General features: G+C 48.9%; 14 protein-coding genes across 14 annotated transcripts; 8 read left to right on the forward strand and 6 right to left on the reverse strand.

The window, feature by feature from the left end:
* Positions 1-289: 289 nt before the first annotated feature.
* Positions 290-2,238, forward strand: N7487_012286 (uncharacterized protein; the record flags this gene model as incomplete). Its single annotated transcript, XM_056880016.1, has 2 exons — positions 290-1,417; positions 1,471-2,238. The coding sequence occupies 2 exons, from the start codon at positions 290-292 to the stop codon at positions 2,236-2,238; spliced, it is 1,896 nt and encodes a 631-aa protein (XP_056725335.1).
* A 468-nt stretch (positions 2,239-2,706) lies between these two features.
* On the forward strand, positions 2,707-3,993 carry N7487_012287 (F-actin-capping protein subunit alpha; the record flags this gene model as incomplete). The annotated part of the gene is made up of 7 exons (XM_056880017.1): positions 2,707-2,763; positions 2,859-2,877; positions 2,972-3,087; positions 3,145-3,234; positions 3,300-3,352; positions 3,406-3,543; positions 3,642-3,993. 7 exons carry the CDS (start codon positions 2,707-2,709, stop codon positions 3,991-3,993), a joined length of 825 nt encoding a protein of 274 aa, XP_056725336.1.
* A 477-nt stretch (positions 3,994-4,470) lies between these two features.
* On the forward strand, positions 4,471-5,611 carry N7487_012288 (PEX11 domain protein; the record flags this gene model as incomplete). Its single annotated transcript, XM_056880018.1, has 4 exons — positions 4,471-4,624; positions 4,712-4,866; positions 4,939-5,298; positions 5,459-5,611. The coding sequence occupies 4 exons, from the start codon at positions 4,471-4,473 to the stop codon at positions 5,609-5,611; spliced, it is 822 nt and encodes a 273-aa protein (XP_056725337.1).
* A 621-nt stretch (positions 5,612-6,232) lies between these two features.
* N7487_012289 (uncharacterized protein) lies at positions 6,233-7,009 on the forward strand (the record flags this gene model as incomplete). Its single annotated transcript, XM_056880019.1, has 1 exon — positions 6,233-7,009. One exon carries the CDS (start codon positions 6,233-6,235, stop codon positions 7,007-7,009), a length of 777 nt encoding a protein of 258 aa, XP_056725338.1.
* Positions 7,010-7,171: 162 nt separating this feature from the next.
* N7487_012290 (uncharacterized protein) lies at positions 7,172-7,699 on the reverse strand (the record flags this gene model as incomplete). Its single annotated transcript, XM_056880020.1, has 1 exon — positions 7,172-7,699. One exon carries the CDS (start codon positions 7,697-7,699, stop codon positions 7,172-7,174), a length of 528 nt encoding a protein of 175 aa, XP_056725339.1.
* Positions 7,700-8,340: 641 nt separating this feature from the next.
* Positions 8,341-9,372, reverse strand: N7487_012291 (D-2-hydroxyacid dehydrogenase family protein; the record flags this gene model as incomplete). The annotated part of the gene is made up of 1 exon (XM_056880021.1): positions 8,341-9,372. The coding sequence occupies one exon, from the start codon at positions 9,370-9,372 to the stop codon at positions 8,341-8,343; it is 1,032 nt and encodes a 343-aa protein (XP_056725340.1).
* A 363-nt stretch (positions 9,373-9,735) lies between these two features.
* On the reverse strand, positions 9,736-10,446 carry N7487_012292 (GNAT family N-acetyltransferase; the record flags this gene model as incomplete). Its single annotated transcript, XM_056880022.1, has 2 exons — positions 9,736-9,986; positions 10,044-10,446. 2 exons carry the CDS (start codon positions 10,444-10,446, stop codon positions 9,736-9,738), a joined length of 654 nt encoding a protein of 217 aa, XP_056725341.1.
* A 259-nt stretch (positions 10,447-10,705) lies between these two features.
* N7487_012293 (cytochrome P450) lies at positions 10,706-12,126 on the reverse strand (the record flags this gene model as incomplete). The annotated part of the gene is made up of 4 exons (XM_056880023.1): positions 10,706-11,112; positions 11,183-11,782; positions 11,833-11,895; positions 11,961-12,126. 4 exons carry the CDS (start codon positions 12,124-12,126, stop codon positions 10,706-10,708), a joined length of 1,236 nt encoding a protein of 411 aa, XP_056725342.1.
* Positions 12,127-12,945: 819 nt separating this feature from the next.
* N7487_012294 (lysozyme) lies at positions 12,946-13,687 on the reverse strand (the record flags this gene model as incomplete). The annotated part of the gene is made up of 2 exons (XM_056880024.1): positions 12,946-13,485; positions 13,550-13,687. 2 exons carry the CDS (start codon positions 13,685-13,687, stop codon positions 12,946-12,948), a joined length of 678 nt encoding a protein of 225 aa, XP_056725343.1.
* An 827-nt stretch (positions 13,688-14,514) lies between these two features.
* On the forward strand, positions 14,515-16,644 carry N7487_012295 (putative C6 transcription factor; the record flags this gene model as incomplete). Its single annotated transcript, XM_056880025.1, has 2 exons — positions 14,515-15,781; positions 15,839-16,644. 2 exons carry the CDS (start codon positions 14,515-14,517, stop codon positions 16,642-16,644), a joined length of 2,073 nt encoding a protein of 690 aa, XP_056725344.1.
* A 424-nt stretch (positions 16,645-17,068) lies between these two features.
* On the forward strand, positions 17,069-18,460 carry N7487_012296 (putative guanine deaminase; the record flags this gene model as incomplete). Its single annotated transcript, XM_056880026.1, has 1 exon — positions 17,069-18,460. One exon carries the CDS (start codon positions 17,069-17,071, stop codon positions 18,458-18,460), a length of 1,392 nt encoding a protein of 463 aa, XP_056725345.1.
* A 234-nt stretch (positions 18,461-18,694) lies between these two features.
* optE (uncharacterized protein) lies at positions 18,695-21,218 on the reverse strand (the record flags this gene model as incomplete). Its single annotated transcript, XM_056880027.1, has 6 exons — positions 18,695-18,894; positions 18,947-19,216; positions 19,273-19,487; positions 19,541-20,868; positions 20,926-21,108; positions 21,186-21,218. The coding sequence occupies 6 exons, from the start codon at positions 21,216-21,218 to the stop codon at positions 18,695-18,697; spliced, it is 2,229 nt and encodes a 742-aa protein (XP_056725346.1).
* A 705-nt stretch (positions 21,219-21,923) lies between these two features.
* N7487_012298 (FAD-dependent oxidoreductase) lies at positions 21,924-23,093 on the forward strand (the record flags this gene model as incomplete). Its single annotated transcript, XM_056880028.1, has 3 exons — positions 21,924-22,301; positions 22,362-22,759; positions 22,811-23,093. The coding sequence occupies 3 exons, from the start codon at positions 21,924-21,926 to the stop codon at positions 23,091-23,093; spliced, it is 1,059 nt and encodes a 352-aa protein (XP_056725347.1).
* Positions 23,094-23,843: 750 nt separating this feature from the next.
* On the forward strand, positions 23,844-25,995 carry fos-1 (sensor histidine kinase/response regulator Fos-1/TcsA; the record flags this gene model as incomplete). Its single annotated transcript, XM_056880029.1, has 2 exons — positions 23,844-24,004; positions 24,087-25,995. 2 exons carry the CDS (start codon positions 23,844-23,846, stop codon positions 25,993-25,995), a joined length of 2,070 nt encoding a protein of 689 aa, XP_056725348.1.
* Between the last annotated feature and the right edge of the window lie 571 nt (positions 25,996-26,566).

The following is a 26,566-nucleotide window of genomic DNA, read 5'->3' on the forward strand; positions in this document are numbered from 1 at the left end:
ATACATACATAGATCACCCACGCTATACAATGTGAGGGGTTGTGTCCGGATCCGGTTAGCGCGTTGTCATCTGATCTCGTTAACCGCCCAGAGCCAGCGACCTGCAATGCAATGTAGACCTCACATCGACCCGAATACTGTGTATATCTTGTTATATACCACGGCGCATGTGCTCTACGGGCGTCAATTGTAGTGTTGACCCCATTCTCCTGCCTCGGTGCCGACGAATTATGCCCTTCACTGTACGCCCTTGCTCTGAATCGATAAATCAGATCAAAGTGACTTGAATATGGCGCAGGTGCGACCCTCAGCGCCAGGGCGCAGTACATCAGTCCACGGGTTTGAAAGCAAACTCAGTCAACAATTAGCTCAGCCTCACCAAACAGACCTGGAACACCAACTCGAACCGTCGCGCTCTCCCAAGTCGCGTTCATTATCCGATACGTCCAGGCCTACATCCTCCACTCAACCATCGACCGGTGATCTCAGTCGAGCACCAACCAAAGACGACAATGCAATACCCGCTCTCCCCGCAACACCTCGAAGATCAAGTGCGTCGCATTCGAGCCTCTCGCTAAACTTGCCTTCCAAACCCGCCGTTTCGCCATCACTTACAAACCGCGCCCCTCTTTCTCCTAAACTTGACCCATCACATATCTACGGATCTCCGGGATCTGTTCTCCCTCGACGGTCTCGGGGACTCGACTTCTCACGCGCATGTACGAACCTCCACCATTCCACCCTAGCCGAGTCTTCCCCGGATTCCTCTCCCACCGTTGGAGGGCGAGGCATGGCGATACCCCAGCGACGCGGATCACTTGGAGCGACATCCGTCCCACCTTTTTCAACATCGGGCCCGGCGGACCGTACAACAATTTCGAGTTCCATGTCGAGTGTGAATATGATGGAGTCGGACACGAGTAGCAGCGAGGAGGACGATGAGTCGATGGCTGATCGCGACGATATTATGATCAATACGCCACAGCCGACTCGCATAAGTGCGCCAAGTCCATTTGCCAGCAATCTGCAGAGCCCAGGCAACGAGTGGATGGGAGGATATTCACAAGCCGCTGCCAGCTTGATGAGTTTCCAACGCGCGCGCTTTCGCAAAGGCCGTAGTCGTCACAGCTCCAGCAGCGCAAGTGGAAACAGTACAAAGCCTAGTCCCACCCCTCACTCTCCGCCAATCATGAAGAGTGTCGAGCACTCCAATGGTTATTTTGCCCCGGGGCAGCCTGCGCATTCACGCAGAGAGAGTCTCAGTCTTGGCACACGCGACCTTCGCTTGTCCGACATGAGCGACGATAGCGAGAGTCGTACAACGCGGAGCGGGAGCCCAATTCCCACTCCACACCCGGAGGGTGGCGGCCCACTGGGTGTAATTCGTCGCGCGGTGACCCGGCGTGGGAGCTTACTCGTAAGTTTTTTTTTCTCTCATTCAGTGATCTAGAAGCTAAACTCCAGTGACAGCCTAAAACCAAGACCTTTGCGCGCATTCGCGCCGCTTTGATGGAGGAAGGTGCTCCAGTTGATAGCGATATGAAACGAGAGGCAGAAGTGGTCCGGCAGGTCCGCGACACTGAACCTGAATCAACCCCTGCACTCGGCGAGTTCCCATCATTGCAGCCCTCGACCTCGTTTGATTCGACAGCGGCAGAAGACTCCGTAGTCAAAGCGGGAATAGACACAGCACCTACGGATACTTTTGGCAAGCAAGCCAGTCGCAACTCGGGCGGCGTCGAGTTTTGGAACTCGTTTGATGGACGATACCGAACCCCACCCCCAGCTCGTCAGGGAGGTCCCTCATCTATAGCAGATGAGGATATGTTTATGGATATGACTCCGTCCACGACCATCGGCTCTGTTACCGCTGAGTCCTTCAAGCAGCGTTCCCGCTCATCCACACCACATGCCCCGGGCATGCCAACTATTGGGGAGATCTGTCGCAAGCGGCGTCGTGACGATGACTTCGATCCTAATCTTTTCAAGCGCCGGGCTGTCTCGCCCAGTGTGAGTGTTCAAAGCAGTCCAGTAATGACTCACTCCCACAATGTCAATGATACGGGCCCAAACATCTGGGGTCCGCCGCCAAAGCCGGGCCTCGGTGCACCGTTCTCGGAACGACTAAGTTCTGAATCGAGCAATCGAACGATTTCTCATGCTGGAGGTGTGAAACGTGTAGGCCTGCAAGGGATGACCGAGGCCAGTGATGGCTTTATGAACATGAGCATTGATTGAAAGCAGCTTTTTGAATTTGCGAACAGAATTTGATATTCTTCGACATGCGCTCTCGGGGTTAAGGGTTATCTTTTTCTTTTTTTTTTTTTTTCTGTGAGGGTTTTTAAGAGCATGGTGTTATTTGGATATGGATATCAAGCAAGATACACATTTGTTATTCTAGCGATTTTTCAGATACCTCATAGTTATTTCGTGAATGATTTTACTTTACAAGATGTTGAAGTCTACATAACTAGTTAACTATCTAACTACATAGTTAATATTGTAAACATGTACGTCGTAGGCCTGGATGTAGGTACCTAACTATACCAAGCCACGTGCTTATCGCTCTCCGCCTCCGACAGCTCTCCTTCTCTCCGCAGACAATCACCACTTCCAAGCTACCTCCGACAATTCTCTCGAGGGTTTCAATTGCGCTTGAACCTCTTACTCCATATTGAATCCGTCGATCGCATTTTTTTCTACACCATGGCTTCCACTGTTGAACTGGCCTCTGCCTTCATCGAGGGTGCCCCGCCAGGAGAGGTATGCACGTCAACAATGATCCAGGAGCCCCCCACTCTCCTAGTCATCGTTCTCCTGAAGCTTAAAGGATGACCGCTGATATTTTTTTTCTTCAGCTTGCAGATGTTGTCGCCGGTAAGTCCCCCTCTTAGCGCTACGCTGCCTGTCCCGAACCCCGCAACATCGACTCCTACACGAACGGTGATGCTGATCCGTACTACTTGATTAGATGTGCAATCCTTGACCTCTGATGGGGAGGATATCGTTCCCTCCCTTCTACCTGCATTCAAACGGTATAACGAGACGCAGCTCGCAACGGTAAAATTGCCGGGATCAAGTCAGGAGGTGGGTTTCGCCGGGAGTGGTCTCTGTCGGTGATGAACTAACACTTTTGCTGGGAAGGTCATCATTAGTGGATTTAATGAGCTCGAAGACAACCGCTACTTCGACCCGGAGAGCCAAACCTCGTTCGAGGTCGATCACACAACACAGGTAGGTTTCATCTGACCAACTGGGGTGGTACATTGAAGGCTTACGGGCTTGCACCATGGCAATAGACTGCATCTGCGGCACAATCATACGCATTGGAGTCAGAGCATGCGGACTTGATGTAAGAAACTATCTTGGTTCAAGTCTTGGTGGTATTCCGCTTACCGTGTTTAGCAAATCGCTGCTCAAGTCTTTCGGTGTTCATGCCCGTGAACACTACCCCAACTGCTCATATGGTGTCTACCCCATTGAGAATGACTCTGCCATCGCCATCGTCTTGGTCGCCAACCGCTACTCCCCCAACAACTTCTGGTGAGTGATTACAATCTCTACGAATAAAACCTTAGGTGGAAACTAATCGCTGTGGGCGCTTCCCCATCTGGGGAGGATTGTCCGTTCTGTCACGATAGGAATGGTCGTTTCCGCGCAATTTACCAACTTCCCGTCTCCTCCTCGTCCTCTGCCCTGACTGGCAACATCCACGTTGATGTGCACTACTACGAAGATGGCAACGTAGCCCTTAACACTACTAAGCCTATTAACATTTCCATCCCTTCCGTATCAGCCGAGTCGATTATCTCGCGGATTGCTGCGGCGGAGCGCGATTACCAGGAAGCGCTGAACCGGGCCTTTGTCCAAACATCCGAGGGCGTGTTCAAGGGTCTCCGGAGGCAGCTTCCCATCACGCGACAGAAAGTAGAGTGGGAGAAGGTTGGTGGGTACCGTCTGGGTCAGGATATCTCAGGCGGCAAAGGGCGGTAGAGCAGACTTGGAAATATTGTCGAGTGGTCTGATAGAACCTACTTGCGGTGAATAGCTGATGGACTGATATATCCCTACTATTTTAAAGGCATTGTCTCATTTGCGTATCAGTTGTTTTATTTTCATGGTTTGTGAAGATGATCAAGTGTAATTTGTTTATTTTTCTGTAGTGCTAGACTAGTCACCCTATATATATATCTCTCTCTCTCTAACACACAACTACTAGCCACTTCAATCATGCCCAGAGTACCCCGAATAAACCACTCCAAACAATAATTAATATCCGATTGCATATAAATTAATTCACATCTATGGATATATTGGGTTTTCGAACATGCACAGGCTGAATAAGCAACACTACTAGTGGAGATGAGACTAGCCCGCTTCCAAGCCTTTTGACACACGAGTTCCACCCCTATCCCATCGAGAGTATATTGTTTTATATTGTTTCCAGAGCCGTATAGCAGTGCTGTGACGATGATCCAACAATTTTCTCGCTTTGTCAAATCAGGCGCTGGCCTTGAAAAGACCCTTCGTCTAATCCAATGCGTGTCCCAGGTCATCGCTGCACTCACTGTGAGCAGTGCCCTGGCCGTGCAATTAACCACGGTCAAGTTACAATTGGCATTGAGTAAGTTGAATTCCATGCCCGAGGGACAGCTATACCTACCCCCGGCTCCGATTGCCATGTATGCTGATACTCGGGTCTGTTGTGTAGCGCGGAGATATTTCCGCTTCTTCGGGTTCATTGATTCCTTCCAGGGCATGTTTGCGTTGTTGGGCAAGGATGGATTCAGTTCTGTAGCTGGGATGCTTGAATTGGCTAAATGCACTTGCTTTGGCCTTTACTTTGTCCTGGAAGACTTGACCACGGTATGTTATTTAATTTTTCCTTCTTTTTTCTTTTCTTTTTCTTTCGGCGAGTAGGAACTGATGAAGAGCTAGCTTCATGCAATGGGGGTCTACGCAGTACCTTGGAATGACCGTGTAATGGACCAGGCCAATACCTTCTGGTTCTATGCACTCTCTTTCTCCGTTGCCGGGGCTATTTGGGCGCTGCTTGTCGGTCCCGCGGAGCAATCTTCTAAGAAGAATGGCAAGAGAAAGAGCCGGAAAACCGTCTCTGAGAAGGCTACCTCGGTCAAACCGACTGCGGCTTCTGCTCGGGTCAAGCAGATCGTGGTGGATGGCTGTGATTTGCTCATCCCGCTGGAGCTTCTGGGCTGGATGCCCACGGGTGATGTGGTGGTTGGATCGACCATGGTGTTGAGTACGCTGCTGACTGCTCAAGAGATCTGGGCTCGAGTGTGATTGGAATGTAGATATAGCGGCATTGGTGTCAGCTGATAGATATAGATATTAGACTTGAACCTCACGATGTATAGATCATGTCCACATAATAGATGATGGCCATGAATTGGACCAAAAAAAAGAAAGAACCACAACAAATACAATGCAATTAGAGGAACATAGCAAAGTAAAAGCAAAAAAAATGGACTCGCGGGGAATCGAACCCCGGACCACTCCCATGCTAAGGGAGTATTATACCACTAAACCACAAGCCCAGTTCGATGGAATGATCTGGCTCTTAGTGATTCAAGAGCGGAAACCAAAATAATAGAACACACGATCATGTGCAGATCTTCCAAGGTTTGCCGAAAGGGGCTGTGACTTCACCCAAGTGGACCCGAATTGTCTAGAATACCCCATTAGGAAACGGGTCGGCATCAATAGATCGGGAATTGAGAATTGAAATGCCTGTAGTCCCCTAAATTCGTGACCGTGACTTGGGCGCTTTTTTTTTTTTTTTTTATATAGAAAGGCTCTTCCACGGAAATAGATGCATCTTGCCAGAGCCATCGAGATCTGTAAAACAGTATCTTTTTGCTTTAGGCACCCGTTGATGCATGGGCCGATCATTGGGAACCAATTTTGGAGGCTGTTCGGGGATATTGTTTCACTGCCCAGTGTGATGAGATGCGGGCTATACACGGGCTATACGAGTGAGGCTCAGCAAGCCCAGATATAGTCAGCATGAAAAGTACATGTGTAGCGAATGGGCGAAGGAGGTGGTTCGGGTGATGGACGTCATGGAAACACGAGCACCAATGAAGTGGAATAGAGTTCGTTGCCCAAATAGGCAAGTCTCGTATTGGAGAACAATATATATATCTACAAACAAACATACATAGACTGCCTCTGAGATCAAGTCGTCACCCAGAGCCAAATCACATCCATAATGACCACCACAACCACACTCGATCCCAAGACAAAGGGAATGGAGGTTCACTCCTCGGACTTGTCTGTGAGATCCAGCAGTACCCTAAGCACACTCATTGAGAGTCCATCCTCTTTCTGCCCCTCACGCATTTTAACCATCAATGCGCAAGGGATTCGCGCTTTTCGTCTCCCACTGCCATCTCGCCAAACCGAGATATTTATCTACAATCCAGACGGCACCGAGGCCTACATCTCTACGCGGGACAAGCTTTGCTCAGGTAATGCGACCCTGTCCCACCCAAAGCGCGGAAGTCTTATCCGAACCGAATACTTCTTCGGTCCGAACCGGGACCCCGTTGTGTACCGGCTTCAACCTTCCAGTGACATTCCCGAGGAGGTGATTGTTGAGGGGAAATGGACATCCCGCACAATGCGCTTCGGTATGCCTGGAGGTAAACGTAAACAGTTTGAATGGGAATATGCCAAGGAAAAAAGGGCGGATGGGCAGAAAGTCAATTTGATTGTTTTTCGTGCAGTGGGGGAAGTAAAGGGGAAGAGTAAAGAGACTCCGGGCCCCAGGATTCCACAACTAGTTCGCGGAGAGGATTCTCGGACACCTGGCACGTCGCGATCTTCTGCGGGTAATGGAGGTGAATTGCAGATTGATGAAGTTGCCTTACAGTCCCTGGAGCTAGACGAGGCGGTTATTGTTGCGACGTGTTTGATGATGTTGAAGAAGGAAATTGACCGACGTAGGATGATTCAATTGGCAATCATTGCGGGAGCTGGTAGTTGAGATTTATGACAAGTATAGAGCGTCTGCGTATTTTAGTCGTCTCAACGCTAGTATATATTTTCTATCGGATATTTGGGATATCTTTTTTTTTTTTTTTTTTTTTTTTGCTTTTCTCGATCCTCTATAAGCGCAAGTCCTTCAATTGTTTGGGGTGCCAGCCCCTCAATTGGCCTTGCTCTCATTCAGCAATTCGGTGATGTGGCCATTAAGCCAATACCCATCCAACTCTTCGGCGGACATGGTCTTGGCCCCGGAGATCCAGCCTCTGCAGATCCCGTCACCTGCCCCGCAGGTACATTGGAATGCCTGGTCCATATCCCACTCGGTGCTGGGGTAGAAGAAGGTGAGCGCATCACCTGCCTTCAAAGGATGGTCGTCCACGACCCGCACCTCCATGCGGCCCATGTCGAAGACCAATGATGGTGCGCATGAGTGGTTGCAGTAGACTAGGTCGGAGTTGAGTTCGATGTGGGTGTCGCGGCCGGTTTGCACGCTCGTGTAGGCTTTCTTTCCAGGAGTTGCCGTAGTGATCTTGGCGAAAACGGCACCCGCGGGGAGGTCAACGAGAGAATAAGCCCCGCTTGCGAATGCTTTCGTACTGCGTTCAACACGCAGACATTCGGGATGGGTCGGAGGAGGGTAGTTGGCAAAGGTGGGTGTCACGGGAATGGGATCGGCGGATGGGGCCATACTGACGGAGGTATGGAGTGAGGAAGGGGAGGGGGTGTAAGAGGATATGAGAATAAGAGGATAAATAGGATATCAGAATAAGAAAATAGGAGAGATCTTTGAGGCAATTGAAAATGAGGGGGAATTACTTAGGGTTCTATTTAAGTAGAGATGTAGAAATGTAGAGAACATCCCACATTGTTCCTTTCAACCGAGGTCTTTCCCCTCGGAAGACCGAGGCACAGGCCTAAAACACAATTAATTGTCTCAAATAAGGAGTCAATCTGTAGATATTTTAGACATTTAGACTCGTGAACGTGAACTTTTAGCCGGGTGATCGTACGCATTCGTCATTCGGTGAGCCTCCACATGCATAACATGACCACGTTCTCGGCTTCACTTTGTAAAGGTTCAGGGGCTTAGGGTAAATGTATGTACAGTCCATGTACATCCATGTGAGTCTATGTACGTCTATCTCAGTCAATCATTTAAGAAGTTGGAACCATCAGCCCATACAATTCTTGTTTCGAAAATCCCGACTCTTTCGGAATGTTCCTGATCTGCATGCGGCTACTTTTTTTTTTTCCCCCTCTTTTTCTTCTCGTCAGATCAAACTCAATGTATTTATATTTATATGTCTATTGTTCATTGTCTACTGTCCATCAGTTCAGCTTACGTAGTAGCTCCTGTCCATTTAACCAGCGCTCCAAATTCTCGGCTGTTTCGCGATACCACCCCCGCAATAGCTCCTCCTCTCCATACCCCATGTGGGGCGAAAGTAGAACTTCACTGCGTCCATCCTGTCCCCAAGGAGTAGTACGCCATGGGCTATCAAGAGGTAATGGCTCCGGGTCAAAGACATCCAACGCGGCGCCACGAATGCGGCCCGCATTCAATGCCTCGAGGAGGGCCCGCTCCTCAATCAAGGGCCCACGTGAAGTATTGATGATAAATGCAGATGATCGCATATTGGCTATTTCAGCCGCACCAATGATTCCACGGCTTCGATCCGATAGCACACTGTGTACACTGACGATATCGGCATGTGCGAAAAATTCCTCTTTGGACGCAGCCACGGCAAATGTCCCTGCCGGCAGACCCTGAGCATGCGCTTGCTCGTCGGCCTTTTCCTGTGTCAAGTTTGTGGACCATGCGAGAATTTTCATCCCAAAAGCTAGAGCGCCAATATTTCCTACTTGTGACCCAAGTTTTCCCAAGCCAAGCAGGCCCAGTGTCTTCCCAGACAAGTTGGTCCCAAGGGAACCTTGCCATGCGCCACGTTTGACAGCTGCATCGTCGCGTGCTATATTTCGAGCCAGCCCCAAGATCAAAGCCCATGTATGCTGAACTGTTGAATTCACACCGGGTGGGCGGCCCTCGGTGCCTGCGACAGCCACGTTGGAACGTTTAAATGCCTCGAGATCCAGGGCCAGATTGCGGGTACCCGTGGTCAAAAGAAGTTTCAAATTTGGGAGCGCTGCAATTGTTTTGGCTGCAAAAGGAGTTCGTTCGCGCATTGCCAAGATAATATCAAAGGGAAGGAGTCGTTGGACAAGAGCATCGTGTTGTGTAGGATCGCGAGGGTCAAGGGTTTCGGGGAAACTGGAAATATCAACTCTCGATTCGAGGTGATTGAAATAAGCAGGTGCAATGCCCTGGTAATCGTCAAGAATTGCAAATTTGAGCTGAGCCATTGTCAAATATGAATACCTATCGTTATATATACATGTGTATACACATTTAGGTATGAGAGACAGAGCCGAGGGGAAACAGCGGGGAAGTGAGAAATTCCTGGGGGAATGACGTGCCCGGCAGTTCATTTATCCACTAACTAGTTAGTTACAAAGTTATAACTAAATATATACATGTGTGTGCATGGGTGCAATATGATTTTTTAACAAAAATCTAAACAGGTCGACAAGGAATTGTGCATAATGTACTGAAATGCACTGAAATAGTATGTTCGTACTTCAAACCTATCCCCGGTAAATGTGCCTTAACGGTATTTATTCATCTCTCCAAAGTACATATAGATTTATAAATGAACCTTGAACCCCTTATTGTGAAACTGGATCCCTCATCATCAGGAAAAAGGACTCTTGCCCAACACTACCAAATGGTGTATAATCCATCACCACCTCCTCTAGTATCTTCCATCCGTATTTGAGGTAGACGGGGACACCTTCGGGCGTACCCTCGAGGTAGATGCGTGACTGGGAAGCATCTGCCTTGTTTGTGCCCCATTTCAAGATAGCAGAACCAAAACCTCGCCCTTGATATTCCGGTAGGGTTGCTAGTAGATCGAGGACTGATGATCCATTTGAGCAAAATCCCCTTGTCGGGAATGGATGTGGGGGCCACTTACTAATATCGTTCTCTGTGGTGTATCGCTTGCGACCATCTTCTAGGAGCTTTTTGAAGGCATTGAAAACTTCTTCATTCATTGGTCTGGGTGCATGTGGAATGGGGTCCTTGGCCCACAAGGCTGCCTTTTCACTTAGAGTGACCAGACTCGGACCAAATGATGCCGGAAACTGCCAGCGACTGTAGGTCGCCAGCTCCCCACTGACTGGATCATGGATCTTGAGAACATGCATATTGGGGTTGGCAAGATGTTTCATGCCCACAACTATTTTGTATTCCTGCATTCTGGTCAGGCTGGCTTCTGGGAAAAGTTCTTCGAGGAGACGGCGGCCTTGAAAGCTTTGGACGTTGACTTTGGCAAGCCCTGGCCCATCAAGCTCGGTGGCATATTTGATGAGATCCATAATTCTTTTCATAGATAAAAAGCATAAATCGGAAGTGAAGGACAGCAGAGAATACCCAGAGCCTTATGACGGAAGAAGATGTAGAAGTGAGTCAAGAGACACTAATCCGCATCGGTACCCCGGGGTTTCCCCCACTAACCACATACATATGTAGTTATATGCTAAGTACATAAGTATCAGCCCTCCTTGATTTTAATGAAGCTTGAAATAATTATTGTTTGGTGTAGTGTACATACTACTTTTTACTATAATATCATTTCTATAAAACATTTCGCTTTCTAACCTCCAACTTCGCATCTGGATCACTCAGCATTTCAAATCCCATTTCCACAATCTTGGGTGTCGTTCCTTCGGGAATCCTGACATCGTAAGTCAATAGAATCTTAGCCAGAGCAATCTTGACTTCATTGCTAGCAAAGAACCTCCCAGGGCAAATTGGCTTGCCGATCCCAAATGCAATATGCTCCGGGCTCGTGGATGCGAGTGCTGCCGCAGCATTACCCGATTTCCGAAGACGAAGAAAACGGTAAGCATCATAAGACAATGGATTGGGGTAAATTGCTGGATCCCACATCATAGATGAATCAACGGCAACATTTGTTCCACGAGGGATAGTCACGCCATTGGGAAGGATAACATCTCGCAGGGCCTTTCGCTCAAGATTTGCTGCGAGAGCATGCATTTAGTGCCGTGACATGAGAGAATTGATGAGCTGGCAGAAGTAGTAGACACATACCTAAAGACCCCGGTTTGAGCCGTTGTGTTTCCTTTACTGCACTGTCCAACAACTGCATCTTGAAAACACCCGCAGTTGTCCATCCGCTCTCCTCGACAGCTTGCTGTGCTTCATCCCGTAGAACCGGAATCAGATCTGGATGCATACAGATATCCAATAGGGCCTGCTTGAGTAGCTCAGAAGTTGTGTGCATTGCGCTTATCGCAAACGCAATTTGCGCTGCAGCGGCATCATATGGGCGTCCAGCAGCGATTTCTTCAAGCCACTGTATGGTATCCTCAAAATTTTGTATCTTATCAGGTTTAGTAGAGGGAGATTGCCCATACCCCCTGCGGTCGAAGATTGGCTGCAACATCAGACGAGCAAGGCGAAGTTGCTGACGGCATTTTCTGAGTTCTGGCAAGAACCAATGAACTAATGGACGAAGAAAGGCTGGCCAAGCGCGGAGGGATCGAATCCCCATAAAGGTATTCATCGTCGAAGTTAGAATTAGCTCTTGCCACTTAGGATCACGAGCTAGTTCCGGTCCGACAAAGACAGATGCTGACATTCGCCCGACGAAGCGGACTGCATGTTGAGACCAATCAACGGTGTGCCAATCTGAAGAATAAGTCAATCAAGCACTTTGGCAAAATTTAGAGCAAAATTACCGTCACGGTCCATCCAAATCTCTTCTAGAGCCTCCGTAATATGTTCATGAAACAGCGCACACTCTGTGATGGAAGACCATGTTAGTGAGACTCCAATATAGACCATGGGCCCTGAAGCTGTCACATACGACCGCTCTGATTGTTCAATTTCGTTTTGGTGACATTAATCAGAATCTTCCTAGGGTCAGTGACAACTCTCTGTCCTTCCATCCCAGGGTATGCCGCAAAATATTGCTGTATGAAACCGTGTGTCAATTCCCATCTCTCGTTAGTAGAGGGGGCGGCAACATACATCGTGGACAAGCGCCTGATGATCTAAATCCAGACAGCTTTTGAACCATTCAGTATAGGAAGCTGGGAGGATAACCCGAGAGCCCAGAGACGTTATAATGCGAAATGGGCCATTGAACTGAAGTTTCTACATTAGACGTAGTGTTTTGTTATGAAAACTATCCAACTTACCTTCTCAATCCCTTCTCTGATTAACCCCCTGGCATCTGATGTGAATCTCGCCTGAGCTCTTTTCAAAGTTATATCACCGGAGTATGAGTTGACAGTCGGTATTGCCGGTTCTTCCCTCCGACGCCATGCGAGGACAACAAGAAAGCCCAAGAGGGCTGTCGGTAGAAGATATACGACAGAGAGATCTTTCACAAGAAAACCATCTGAGTGAAAATTGAAAGAAGTCATTACCGCTTGATTCTTGGCTCCATGAGTAGTAAATTGTCTCGACAAGGGATGGTATAAATACACAATGGATATAGATCCTAGTCACGTGCATACAGCCTGTCACGATGAATAAGAATGAGTCATTAGTTACAACATTCCAAGGTTGTATCCACTTAAGGTCAATATCAGGTGTATGAAAATTGGGTACAAAATTGCATGGCAATGGATAGTCTGATGCCGATTTGGTAGCGACAAGGGTTTATAGGGCATATGAACTTGCCGTCAATTACTGTAAGAGGGTCTGTCTGGTATATACGGACAGTCAATTCCAGTGCTGCCAAAAAGATAAAAACCAGGCGATCTGCACAAAGATCTGCATAAAATGAACCATAATCCAATAGATACATGTTTATCTTGTGGGGAATTGTCATCAGACCAATTGCTTTAAGCAGCGGTCTTGGCAAATGTCTTCAGAGAGGCTTCATTGCCATTCCAAATATCCGAATCACCTCCGAAGCTATACGCATCCGAGTTCTGCCAGAAGCTCTGGAAAGGCCAGCCACCGGGGATAGTGCCGACCGAAGTGCTGTATCGAGCCAGAGCTAACGGGTAGTCCTGACTGAATGCCGTGCTGCCACCAGTGCAAGTGTTCCACCAGTCGGCGGTTGTGTAGATCATAGGGTACCGACCTGCAGTCTTCTTGTAGGTCTCTCCAAAGTCCTTGATCCAGGCAACCATGGATGATTGGCTGAGCCCATAGCAGGTTGCGCCGGACGGGTTGTATTCAATGTCTAGCATGCCGGGCAGGGTCAGGCCATCATCGGACCAACCGCCACCGTGGGCGAGAAAGTAAGTGGCTTGTGCAGCACCACTGCTGCTGCCGGGTTGGGCAAAGTGATATCCTCCACGGATGAGACCTGCGCTACTGGCACCCGTGTATTGGCTCGAGAAAGAGCTGGAGATGAAGTTGGTACCCTCAGTCGCCTGATATAGTTAGTATCATGGCAGAGAAGGGATCCGTAATAACTTCGGGAAAGTCAAAGCCTACCTTGATCATAACGAAGCGGGCACCAGCTGCATAAGCACCGGCAAAGTCCACTTTGGGTTGATAGCCGGATATGTCGAAGCCCTGGACACTGGCACTGGCAACAGTGGCGAACAGGAGGGGGAGGGCATTAATCTTCATGGTGAGAGTGAGAGTAAGATTGAAAGAGTAAGTAGAGAGTGTAGTCAGTTTGAATCAGTGATCAAGAGTTTGGGAGAGGAACTGAGGGCCTATTTATGTGTTTTCCAGGCAATGAATGAAGCTTCATGTAATTGCAACCTCGGGGACCATACAACAATACGAGGATATCATGCAGTATAAGGTTGTATAATGGAAACATGAGGGTCCATTTCTCTTATCCTACTTCAGGCATGTACAATGTAGATCGATTCTTGTAGATCAGTTCCTGTATGTTTTCTTTTAATCTTCCAACGTTGCACTTGGTTGGTACATAGCATCCCGGGAATACCGCGGTTTAGGGGGACCTGGTAAAATGAATAGACTCTACATACACCTGTAAGGTATCAGATTGTCTAGATGGCTCATTCAATAATTCAACCTCCATATGATCAGAGACCTTATAGTATGTTGTAGATGGATTCAACTGCCGAGAAAATGCCAAGTAACCCTGAAATCCCCAAGATAAGCCCGATGAAACAGGAATATCAAGATATAATCCCCGATATATGTATCAATACGCAGATAATATAGAATAATTGAATTAAAATAGAAAAAAGCAAACGAACAAAACATTCAAAGTACAAGTAATCTCGCAAAATGATAACTCTTTCGGCCATCGGCCCTTCGCCTATGTAAGCGAAAGTACCGGGCCCGGGGGGCTAAGCTCTTCTCCCCACTTTTCATATCTTCCCTTCTTCAACAATACAAAGTACAGTACGATGAACGTGTGCTTACTTCAATGACAATTGGTGGATGTGGGAAATGGATAGTTTAAGTGACCCCCGACCATGAGCACATCTGGAAATAAGGATTTCCGCGATCAGCTGGGGAAGTTCCGCCTGGATTCGATTAATACTTATACCCCAACTTGGCCTCAACCACCTCCTGTTCATGAGTCTATAGATGTCTCAAGTCACGTTCGCAGCAAACGAGTATCGACTGCCTGTGATTTTTGTCGCAAAAGGAAGAAGAAATGTGACTTTCGCTACCCCAATTGTTCCGCCTGCACCCGCGCCGGAGTCCGATGCACCATACCCCCGCCCGGTCCCCAAGTCGCTAGCGCCTCCGTTCCCCGAGATCAACTAGAGAATTTGCAGAAAAGGGTACAATGGCTGGAGGAGGTCGTCCGCCGCAAGTCGGGCCTCTCTGTGGCGGAATTACCGACGGGAACACCAGTCGATGGCGAGGGAGATCCGGACTGGTGGTATCAGGTGCCCGCTATGATTGCGACCGGGGGTAATCGTCCGACCTCAATGCCGAGCCCTGCCGGCAGTGGTGGCTCTTCTGCGACTGCAGGACCCTCAGAGGCATCGACAGGGGTAGGCACCGAACTGCCCAACATCGGCGAGATCTTTCGCGATCAGCTGGAGCATCGCCGACCGTCGGTCGCACGGCCTTCCTCCGCGCCGCGAGTCATGCGCTTGTCGTCGCTAGAGGAAGCGGAAAAGCTATCCGGACAATATTTCAATAGCATGGGATACCAATACCCCTTCTTGTCTCGTCCGGAGTTCATGGCCAATCTGCGCCATATCTATACTGGTGGTGTTCCGTCGCCGGAAACGCATCATACTTATCATATCGTCATTGCCATTTCGCTTCTGATTGGGTCTGCCGACCCGAGCCAAGCAGCTGAATTTTACCATGCCAGCCAGGAGACCCTCCCACTGGCATTGCAAAATGAAGACTTGCCGGCTGTGCGGGCACTGCTGGGATTGGCCTTGTATACCATGTTTGCGACTGCTGGCCCCAGCATCTGGCATGTGTTGGGCGCGACGATGAGGTTGTCGATTAGTATGGGTTTGCACAAAGCGCGGCCGTATCCTAGCATTGCCGAGGAGGAGATGGCCAAGCGCGCTTTTTGGAGTCTTTACAACCTGGATCGTCTCATCGCTAGCACCTTGGGTCGGCCATTAGGAATTGCCGACGATGATATTAGCGTGGGTCTTCTGCGAGAACTCAACGACGACGAAACCGAAGCGCCTGGTGCCAGCGCGATGACGATACCCTTGCAGGTGACACGTCTGCGGCGGATATTCTCGCGCATCTATCAATACTGTAAGTGAAGTCTGGGAATCCTGTCTGCTTTTTCTTATCTGACTGTTTCGCCCGTAGTATATAGCAGCCTACCACGACTGTCACCCCAAGAAGCTACCGCCACGCTCAGTCGGTTCCGACATGAGGTTGATGACTGGCGCATGACGGCTCCCGTATACCCATCCGCACTTCTCTATTCTACATCTTATTACGATTATCTTTATTACACGACCCTTCTCTTGATGTACCGCCCCAGCCCCCGCAATCCGACACCCGACATAACCAGTATCATCAGCTGTGGCGAATCTAGTATCCAAGTCATTCGATCATATTGGGACAGCTATTCAGTCGGCAAGCTGAAATGGATCTGGCTAACACTGAGTCAAGTTTATTTTGCAGGTATCACTATCCTGTGGTGCCTTGAGCAGAATGCGCGCTCATTGCGCGAGTCCCAGCCTTCCCCTTGGCACCCTGAAGAACAGACGATGCGACGTGGCATTCAGGCCGTTGTCGTACTCTTGGAAGAATTTGGCAAGCGTCGGCCTGGGGTGGACCGATTGGCAGAGACATTCCGGCATCAGAGCACAGTGATCTTCAGCCAAATGGCATATCAGCAGCAGCAATTAGAACAGCAGCAACATCACCATCACCCACAGCACCAACCGCAACTACAACCACCGCCTCCACCTGCACTCCTCCCACCTCACCCCATGTCTTTGGCCGCACCCCCTCCACCTCCAGTCCCACTCGCTCCAGTTCTTGACGATGTGTTACTCGTAGATGGCAGCGGGACTGTCCCTATGATCGATCCCCAGATGGCGGAACAACTCTTCTACTCCTACAATTGGTTCCAAGAGGAGATGGCATCATACTATACCCTTTGAACGAATCTCTTTTTTTGTATTTAAACCGTAGTCTATCGGAGGTAGACGGAGTTTTCCATCGGGCCAAACTTTTTATATTCATGTTAATACCTTACGAGTTTGTCAAAATTCAAAACAGACAAGTCGAATCGATACCGACAATTAAGACTCCCACTTAATCGAGAGAAATATACTATTTAGATTCGAAGCACAGCAGGCTTACTTCTTGGATTTCTGCTAGAACAATAAGGAGCGTCGCAATCACGGGTTATTTCTTGATGTTCAGGCTTCCACCTGCTGAGTAGCTGGGCACCTGGGCATATGCCGATTATTAATGCCCTCCCCCTCACTCTAGCGCTCTTCCATCTTCATCTCGTTTCTATATTATCCAGGACTCCAGCCATCATTTCAGAATAGATATAGGTGATCGTTCTTCTTGTGTATCATGGAAGAACTCGACAAGAATGTCAGTCCGACCTCCGGGCTCCCCCTCGCTTTTCACGGCACGGTAATTCATTCCCGCAGTTTGGATGAGCTCGAGATCCTGGAGAATTGCATTGTGATTGTGGGAACAGACGGCAAGATCCAGGCATTACAAGAAAACGTGGAACTGGATCAGATCAACTCCATTGTCTCAGAAAATGGCCATATACCCGACGTCTTCCCAGTGAAATATCTCAAGCGTGGGGAATTCCTGTGCCCCGGCTTTGTTGATACCCACAACCATGCACCTCAGTGGGCACAGCGTGGTGTCGGAAGAGGGATTTCCTTGCTCGACTGGTTGAATAAGGTCACTTTTGCCCATGAGGCCAAGTTTGAAGATCCAGAATATGCCAAACGCATGTATGCCTCTTGTGTGACGGGATTCTTGCAGCAGGGCATTACCACCGCATCATATTATGGCTCACATCATGGACAGGCAACTCGAATTTTGGCTGATGTCTGCTTCGAAAAAGGACAACGCGCTCTCGTGGGCAAGTGTAACATGAACCGGAATGCCCCGGACTGGTATCGGGATCCGTCGGTGTCCGACTCACTGCACGAAACGCGTGAGCTCATTCACCATGTTCAGAAACTTGATCCGGAATACCATCTGGTGAAACCAATACTGACGCCACGCTTTGCGATATCTTGTGAACCGGAACTCCTGGATGGGATTGGTGCCATCGCCCGTGAACATCCCGATATTCCAATACAAACACATTTCAATGAAGCAAAGCAAGAGATCGAGTTCACGCGTCAGCTCTTCCCGGAGTTTGACACGGAAGCCGACCTCTATCAACGATATGGTCTGTTGAATGATCGATCCATTCTTGCTCACTGTATCTTTCTACAAGAAGGAGAGATGCGTCGCATTCAAGAGCTTGGTTGTGGGGTTGCCCACTGCCCAATCGCCAACACCACTATGCAAGATTTTATGGTAGCACCCATACGAGAGTATCTCCGCCGCGGTATCAAGGTGGGCCTGGGAACTGATAGTGGCGGTGGCTACTCGTCATCCATATTAGATGCCATGAAACAGGCCTTCATTGTGTCGAATGCGCAGCAGATGTTGACACAAGGACGGGACCCTGCGCTTTCCTTGCACGAGGGCTTCTTTCTCGCTACTCTGGGTGGCGCGCAAGTGTGTGGTCTCGATGACCGAGTCGGTAATTTTGCTGTTGGTAAAGAGTTCGATGCGCTCGAAGTTCATACCACCGATCTTGATCAACTGGGAGTGATGAGCCCAGTCGAAGATGAAGATACCACTCAGGTGATATTTGAGAAGTTTGTGATGACTGGAGATGATCGGAACATTTTCAAAGTCTATGTGAGCGGTCGGTCGGTCAAAGTTTGATGGCCAGTTTTAGTTTATGAGGAATGAGAAACGATACATGAGAATAAACGCCAACCCGCCCCTTCCCCCCCCGTAGCCCAGTTCGCTGAGGTATCCCAAAGACTATTTTCAACGCCTGTATGCCCACCCTATCGTATATTATAAACAAGAGGAAACATCCACACAGCAATTAGGTTACAGCAATGGATGGAAGTAGAAAGGCGCCAAAATGAAGTCGTGATCAAGCGTTCCTGATCACTCCCAAGTTCCCTTCGGAGGGCCAAAGTATCCACGCGCTGGCAAGCCCATGTAAGGCGTGCCTTTACCGTCGGCTGTGGTTTTCGAGACAGTATTGCCCCACCAGCTCAACGAACCAGCTGGGAGAGTTATACAAAAGAAGATGATTACCGTCGCGACTGCAACACCGCAATCTAGAGCGGCAGATAACACATAATCTGCGGACGATCAGCAAAAGAAGCAACAATGAAGGAGAAACGATGAACATACTGTATTTCGACCACCACGCAGGCTTGCGGCGACGAAGTACGCCATTGAATATCAAGTTGACTATCCACCATGAGGAGAAACTGATACCTGTAGCAGGTGGGACTTGGCTCATTGCACCGAAAGCGACGGGCCAGGAGACATAATTGGCAAATTTCCAACGACGACCTAGAAGATAAGTAATGACTACTACGGCGGGTCCGACCAGGAAAAACCAAAGCAGATTGCTATATATCTCCCCGGAAGAAAATAATCGACCAGGACCAACAGCACCTGGAAGGTTGGTTAGCTATATGATTGCAGAACATCGACAATAAAATGGAACCCACCCCAAATGAGAGATGAAGAGTATGTGACCTTTCCATGAGGGCAGATAAAATTCCCCTCGGCCTCGGGGGTACACACGCCCTCAATTCTGGTGATCATGAACACTGTCACACCACATTGAACGATGGCTCCGATGAGTGTGGCCAGGCCTTGCGCTACAAACAGAAGCCGTGGGGCAATGTGCATATAATGAGCCAACTTCATATCGGCGACAAATCTGAGGTGGTGTTAATCTATGTCAATTTTGTTTTGGAACAGTATGTAACTCACTCGAGTCCTTGCTGAACAGCGACATAGCCATAGAATTTGAAAGCCATGTTGGCCACTGGCTGTCCAAGGAAGGCATATCCGCCAATGAATTCCGTGAGCAGGTTCAGTTGGTTACTGCTGATGTTTGTGAGAGCTTTGATGACTCCTACAGGGATAAAGTAGACCACTGGTAACACGAATGCCACAAGCACACCCCATGCCGGTAGGCCCGTATGCCACACCTCGTTGGTCACAATACTCAATACAAACATCAGGACAGTGACTGCAGCAAACCACCACCAGGGCACGGCTCGATATGAAGACATCAGTCGACCATGGACGTCTTGTTTGCTGGTACCCTTCCATTGCCGCCACAAGTCTTTGCCATGATACAACGCAGTGTGGAAGAAGATGCCTGTTAAGTTAGCAAAGGCAACACCGAATGTGATTGCATAGCCAGCCGGTAAAAACATGGGCGAGTAATTTCGATAAGCAGTTTGGTCGATACTCCCGCCCGAGCCCATGATACGACTGGTGTTGTATGGAATTCCAGTGTTGTCAAAGGTGTTGGAATTGAGCAGCGGTAGATGTGCGGAATACCAGGTGTTGGTGTAGTAAACGAGGGGGCACACGAGCCAGAAGAAGAGCGCAAATGATCCCATCACATTAAGCCCAGCCCAGAAGGGAACAAGGAGAGGACTCTGATTGGCATAGACCACCTGGGCCCAGTCGAAGGTCAATACCGACATCCCTAGTCCGGTGGTTTGTCCAAAGAGCTGATTCACCACCACATTGGATGGCACGATCCAGCAGATGAAGGCGAAGGTGCTGAGACCTGTAAAGAGATACCCCGGGACGAAGTACCAGATGGCACCACCGATGAAAATATAAAGAAAGAAGCGAAGACGTGTGATCCGCCAGCCATCTGCGATAGCATTGGAGTGAGAGTGGAGGGTGGTCAAAAGTGCTGCATTTGACAACACCTGTGGCCAAAGCATTGAAGCCGGACCTACTAGCCAGCGCGAGGCCATGCCGGCCAAGCCAAAGCCAAACAGTTGCGTGGTAATGCACAATAAGACTTCAAACCCACCCTGCGATGGCATGTTATAGAACTTGACAAGCGCTTCAATAACTTGAGTGGCAGCAGCAGAGCCGATCGAGACGTTCGCCATGATTGTGATCAAGGCATGCTCCTTGATATTGAAATGCCGGTCGGGATTCATCATTCCGAGGGGAATCCATTTCGCCCAGGCGCATCCCAGAGGAAAAGCCAGCAATTGCGCCACTAGAGCACTGATAGTCACACTGGGCTGTCGTAAGCTGAAGAACTGGTTGAGTCCACTACCGACCTGTGCTGGTTAGTATTATCTTGCCGATTGTTCGGTCGCATAAAGGATAAGACGTACGATAGTAAACAATATACCAATAGTCCACATGCGGACAGTACTGACAGGCAGCGTCAAGTCATTGACTGGTCGGATGACAGCCCGCACCTCCGGGAAGGGCGAATCATCGGCTTCATAGGGTAGGATCTTTTCGGCATCCCGATCGTGAAGAATGGCAATTCCATCTTGATCGGAAAGAGCGTTCTGAGATATGAAACAGTTAATTAAACCAATTAAACCAAATATGTGGGGGAGGAGTCAATCTCGAAACGGGCACCCACCTGACTTTTCTCAGCCCTTTCCAATGTCTCCATCATGAACCCGGGTCCTCCGCAGGAGCCCCTAGACTTCCCCTAGAGCAAGGGGGGAAACACACCAAGCCCCAGTTTAGTGTTAAGTCGGCTTAAGCCGAATGTTAGACCGACTAGGTACCGATGACTGCATGAAGTGTCTCCAGATACGGAGTACTCCGGACAGGGATGTCCACGGGGTGAGCTAACAAAACAACCAATAGAAAATGGGCATCGGAACATCTATCACATCACTTCCTCCCCATATTCCGTTCTATTGGATGGGATTGGATAGTATGGGTAAAATGGATATATAAGAAAGGGAAAAAGTGACTGACGGAAGGGATGCGACGTCGGCAGAGGCCGTTATAGACCCACTTTATTATTGCCGAAGTAAGATATAGCTTCGAATTTGTGTAAAATAATCGGATCAATTCAATTAATCGATTCAAATTTAAACATGCAGAGTAGCAAAGTAGCAACGCCACGTTGAAGGCTTAAAAGTTCGAAACCCTAAATGGTTGAGTGTGGATTTTCCCCTTTTCCCTTTGTTTCTAGGCGATTTGAAGATACACATATTCACTATTTACTCGAAGCCACACTTAAACCCTTGATTCGATTGCCTTGGAATTTCTCTCCAAGGCTGGTCCAGTTCCACCGGGAACTTACGTAGGACCTCGGGAAACTCTGTGGTATCATTCATCACCTGAACCTTGTACACACTTCCCAATGGGTGAGTGCGACCATCTTGATACCGATGAGGTGCCCTTTCCTCAAAGGCCCATTGTAATCCTCGGTGCGGGGATCATTGGCTGTGCGACAGCTCGGCAATTACTGCTGAATGGATTTCCAGTGATATTGGTGGCCGAATATCTACCAGGAGACCAGAATATTTATTATGCATCGGCTTGGGCAGGAGCGGCATGGCATGCCGCTGGAGGTATTACTCCCGATCAACGATACCTTCAAGCTGTCACGCATCGCATTCTACTCAAGATGGCACAAGATGGTCCCGAGGCAGGGGTGAGCATTGTCAACGCACGAGAATACCTCGAACAGAAACCTGCCCCTGACTCCGCGATATGGGGTAAGACGGTGGTCGCCAAGGTACCTTGTCCTCCATGCGATTCCCGCTTGATTGATATTGACATTATCGGTATTGATTAGTTCCGTGAGATGAGTCCTGGTGAATACCCTCCCAATTTCAACTGTGCCTGGGCCTACGAAACGCTTGTCACAGATCCCACGAGACATATGCCTTATCTTAAGAAACAGGTTGAGTCTCTTGGGGGTCGCTTCATTCGCCAACGTGTCGAGTCTCTCCAGGAGCTGTATGAGATGTTCCCCGAATCACGGGTGTTCATCAATGCAAGCGGTTGGGGCAGTAAAACCCTGACGGATGTACAAGATGATAACTGTTTCCCGGAGCGAGGGCAGAATGTGTTTCTGGCCACTGATCAGTGCCACACACTCCACTTTCGAAACGGCAAGGAATATACTTATGTCATCCCTCGGCCCTTGTCGAACGGGGTGGTCCTCGGTGGAGTGAAACAACAAGGCAACCTGTATGAAAATGCCGAAACTCTGGGGAACTCTCTTAAAGCTAACCTCTCCAGGTCACCCGAAGTCGATATGGATATCGCAAGGGATGAGATTGCACGCGCGCATCGGTTAGCTCCTGAAATTGTTCCCGAGCAGCCAGCTGCGGATAAGGTGAGCTACATTATTGGGATCCGACCCTCCCGAAAAGGAGGGTTCCGTCTCGAGTCGGAGCGAAAGGGCAACCGGGTGGTGCTGTCAGCCTATGGCTTTGGGGGTGGTGGGTATGCCTTTTCATATGGGATTGCCGATGCGTTGGTCAAGATGGTGGAGAGGGCTGAGCGTGAAAATGTGATCTAGAAAGGTCTCTTTTATCATACTCGGTACGGAGAACTCCGTCCATGACTATCTGGCATATGTACATACTAGTAGCACGGAGGCCGAGTACTCCATACTCCATCCAGAGAACTAAAGTACGCAATATATCCGAGTTATCGCCGTTCCAAGGTTGCCCCTCATTGTATTTTTGGAAACAGAGAATTACGTAGCGATGTGCGTATATGCGAATATGCGGATATGAGGATATGTTGTACATAGTATGTAACTAAGAGTATACTAAGAGTATATACTTAAGGGGAGTATACTAAGGTATACAATATAAGGAGGGGAAAAGAGGTTTAACCCTAGGCTGATATTGCAACTACTTTGTACTCCATATAAAAGTAATAGAAAATATTAACTACCCTGAAGTATCCTAGAATAGATTTAATTGTTTCAATAATTTCAATAGTTTCAAATATTTTTAATCTATCCTGTTTTTCTTCTGTTATCCACCTTTTGGCCTGGAATGAAAAGCCCGTTCTCCCGTCCACTCATCTTCCACTCATCTTCCTCTTGCTTTAACTCTTAACTCTCTCTCTCTCTCTCCCTTCAGCTCTTTTTCTTGGGGGAGGATTCCAAATTGCCCCCGGTTTCAAAGTTCTCATTTCATCCTTAATCCCCCATATATTATCCCTAGATCTGATTCAAAATTCCGAAAAAAAAAAAAAAAAAAAAAAAAAAAAACCTTCCTTGAATGACATCCTCACTTCCTCCCAGGCTGTTAGCAATATGCCTGTGGATCAGATGCTCCACCTGAAAATCGACTGTCCTATAAACAGTGTCGCTATGGTGATCACTCCTCCAGCCGAGTGTGATGTGAATCTTGAGAACAAAGCCCTTGAACAGCCTATTGTGACCGGCTCTTTAAGTCGCATCTATCGATTTACACCGTGAGAACCCCCTGGAATCCCGAGAAGGATATCCCTTCAAAATTATTCCATTAACATCCATTAACATCCGTACCCTCTCCAGTAAACCAACCCTCGTATTAGACGGCGCCCTGCGAATCATCGAAGTGTCGAACAGTCATGTGGAAATCTTCAAGCGCCCACGAGACCAGCTGTTGGCAACGAATGTCTACGATCTGCCCCCCTCCGTCCTCCCGGCTCCCGATATCGCCTCTCTGAGTGGTGCCCTCGGTACTGCCATATCAACTCGCGAAGTGCAGGTCATCAAGCGTGTTCACGTGGCACAAATCGACGCGTTCTTTTCACTTAGCGTGACGCCAATCTTTGAGGATGACGTCCTGATCTACGTACTCCTCGAAGCCCAACGGACCGAACGCCAACGGAACAGGTCGAGTTCCATGAGCGAACAAATCTATCTCAACGAAACCTACAAAGTCTTGGTCAATACGGTGAGGGATTATGCTATTTTTATGCTGGATACGCGCGGCTATATTCGGACGTGGAATTCGGGCGCTGCCATTTTGAAAGGGTACACATCGTCCGAGATCATGGGTCAGCATTTCTCCGTCTTTTACGGTCGCGATGACTGCGAAATGAAAAAGCCCGCCCGCGAGTTGGAGGTCTGTTTACAAGAAGGAAAAGTTGAGGATGAGGGCTGGCGTTACCGCAAGGATGGCACCCGGTTTTGGGCCAATGTCATGATCACCGCCATCCATCAGAATGGCAGCCATGTCGGATTTGTGAAAGTCACCCGCGACATGACCGAACGCCGAGCGACTGAGGCCCGTTTGATTGACGCCTTCGAAGAATCTGCCAAGCTGAAGTCTGAATTTTTGGCCAACATGTCCCACGAGTTACGCACCCCGATGAACGGAATGCTCTTGGCTTTGACAATGCTACTGAGGACCGAGTTGACTGATGACCAGCGGGAATTCGGGTGCATCCTTGAAGACTCAACTTCGATCCTGCTGCAAGTCATTAACGATGTGCTAGATTATTCTAAGCTATCGTCGGGAACCTTCCCCTTGAACCCAGACGTTGTCAGCATCCCCAACGTGATTTCTGCTGTGGTTCGAAATTGTCAGCCGGCGCTCAAGCCGGGTGTCCAAATCATGGGCACTGTTAGCGAAGGATTTCCTCCAAACCTCAAAGGTGACCCGCTGCGATTTCGCCAAGTTCTGCAAAATATGGTCGCCAACGCGGTCAAGTTTACCGAGAATGGTCATGTTCGAGTTCATGCTGCTTATACCATCGACGAAAAGGACCCTGATATGTATGTGATCTCCACGCAGGTAGTGGACACTGGTATCGGCGTACCTGAAGATGCCACAAGCACCCTCTTTACCCCTTTCACGCGATTCGCGGATACAGCCGTAAAAAGATACCAGGGCACTGGCCTTGGTCTGTCGATATGCAAGAGCCTAGCTGAATTGATGGACGGAGCGGTTGGATTCCATGCCAACCCCGACGGTCCTGGCAGTGTGTTCTGGATGACAGCTAAGATGGCTCGCCTCACTTCGCCAGTGTCTCCAGTGAAGTCGAAGTTGCAACCGCGTACACCCGAGGCGTTGGATAATTCCGCCTCGCTGCAGAAGATCGCCCCACACAAACACATTCTTCTAGTCGAAGACAACAAGGTCAACCAACTTATCATGCTGAAACTTCTCAGCAGCCTGGGTTTCCAGCGCGTCGATGCTGCCTGGGATGGAGCAGAGGCAGTGCGTATGGTCAAACAGAAGCCTCTGACCTATAATGTTATCCTGATGGACATTAGCATGCCCGTCATGGACGGAATAACCGCCACAGAGCACATTCGACGTATGAAACTCGATGTGCCTATCCTCGCATTGACGGGCAATGCCCTCAAGGGAGATGCAGAAACGTATCTGGCCAAGGGCATGGACGATTATATCGCCAAGCCCTTGCATCGGCAGCAGCTGGTGGATTTATTATGGAAATGGTGTGGATCGTGAATGGTTGCTCATCCCAAATCGAGGGGAAATTGTGCTCTCAAAAATCACATCGCTTGTTTGAAGCCGTCTTTCAATGCGAATAAGGCACGGCAGTTGAAACAGACCCGTGTAAGTGTCATGGACCAGAGACTGTGCGGCTGAACCGTTTGGTTGAGAATTTTCCAATCACGCCCCCTTATTGACGCGGCAGAAATGCCGCCATTTTCACTTGGACCTTTCGACCACCAGTCCATCAAACCGGCCTTGAAACCACGTTCTTTGCAATGCTTTGATTTCTGGGGCTTCTAGGACTTCTTTCACATTGGGTTATCCGGCTCCCCGCTGATCATCAGCACTTGACTTCGACGGCAATGCCATCCGATATAATCAAGTTCCGCGCACATGAAAAGCCTTCGAGCTATCATCTTTTGCTCGCATGACTTATGTCTGCAGAAGGCGCATGCAACTCTGTTTCCTCCACCGACGTTGCAGCCACGCAGCCTGGGGTGGCCTTCTGTATCAACTCTTTAATACCACTCATGAGATCATCCTCCATATGCGGAGTTTAGGCACCCGCGTAGTGGGTGGATGA

This window comes from Penicillium crustosum (assembly GCF_028827405.1).
Source record: "Penicillium crustosum strain IBT 35664 chromosome Unknown utg000005l_segment0_segment0, whole genome shotgun sequence".
Taxonomy (NCBI): domain Eukaryota; kingdom Fungi; phylum Ascomycota; class Eurotiomycetes; order Eurotiales; family Aspergillaceae; genus Penicillium; species Penicillium crustosum.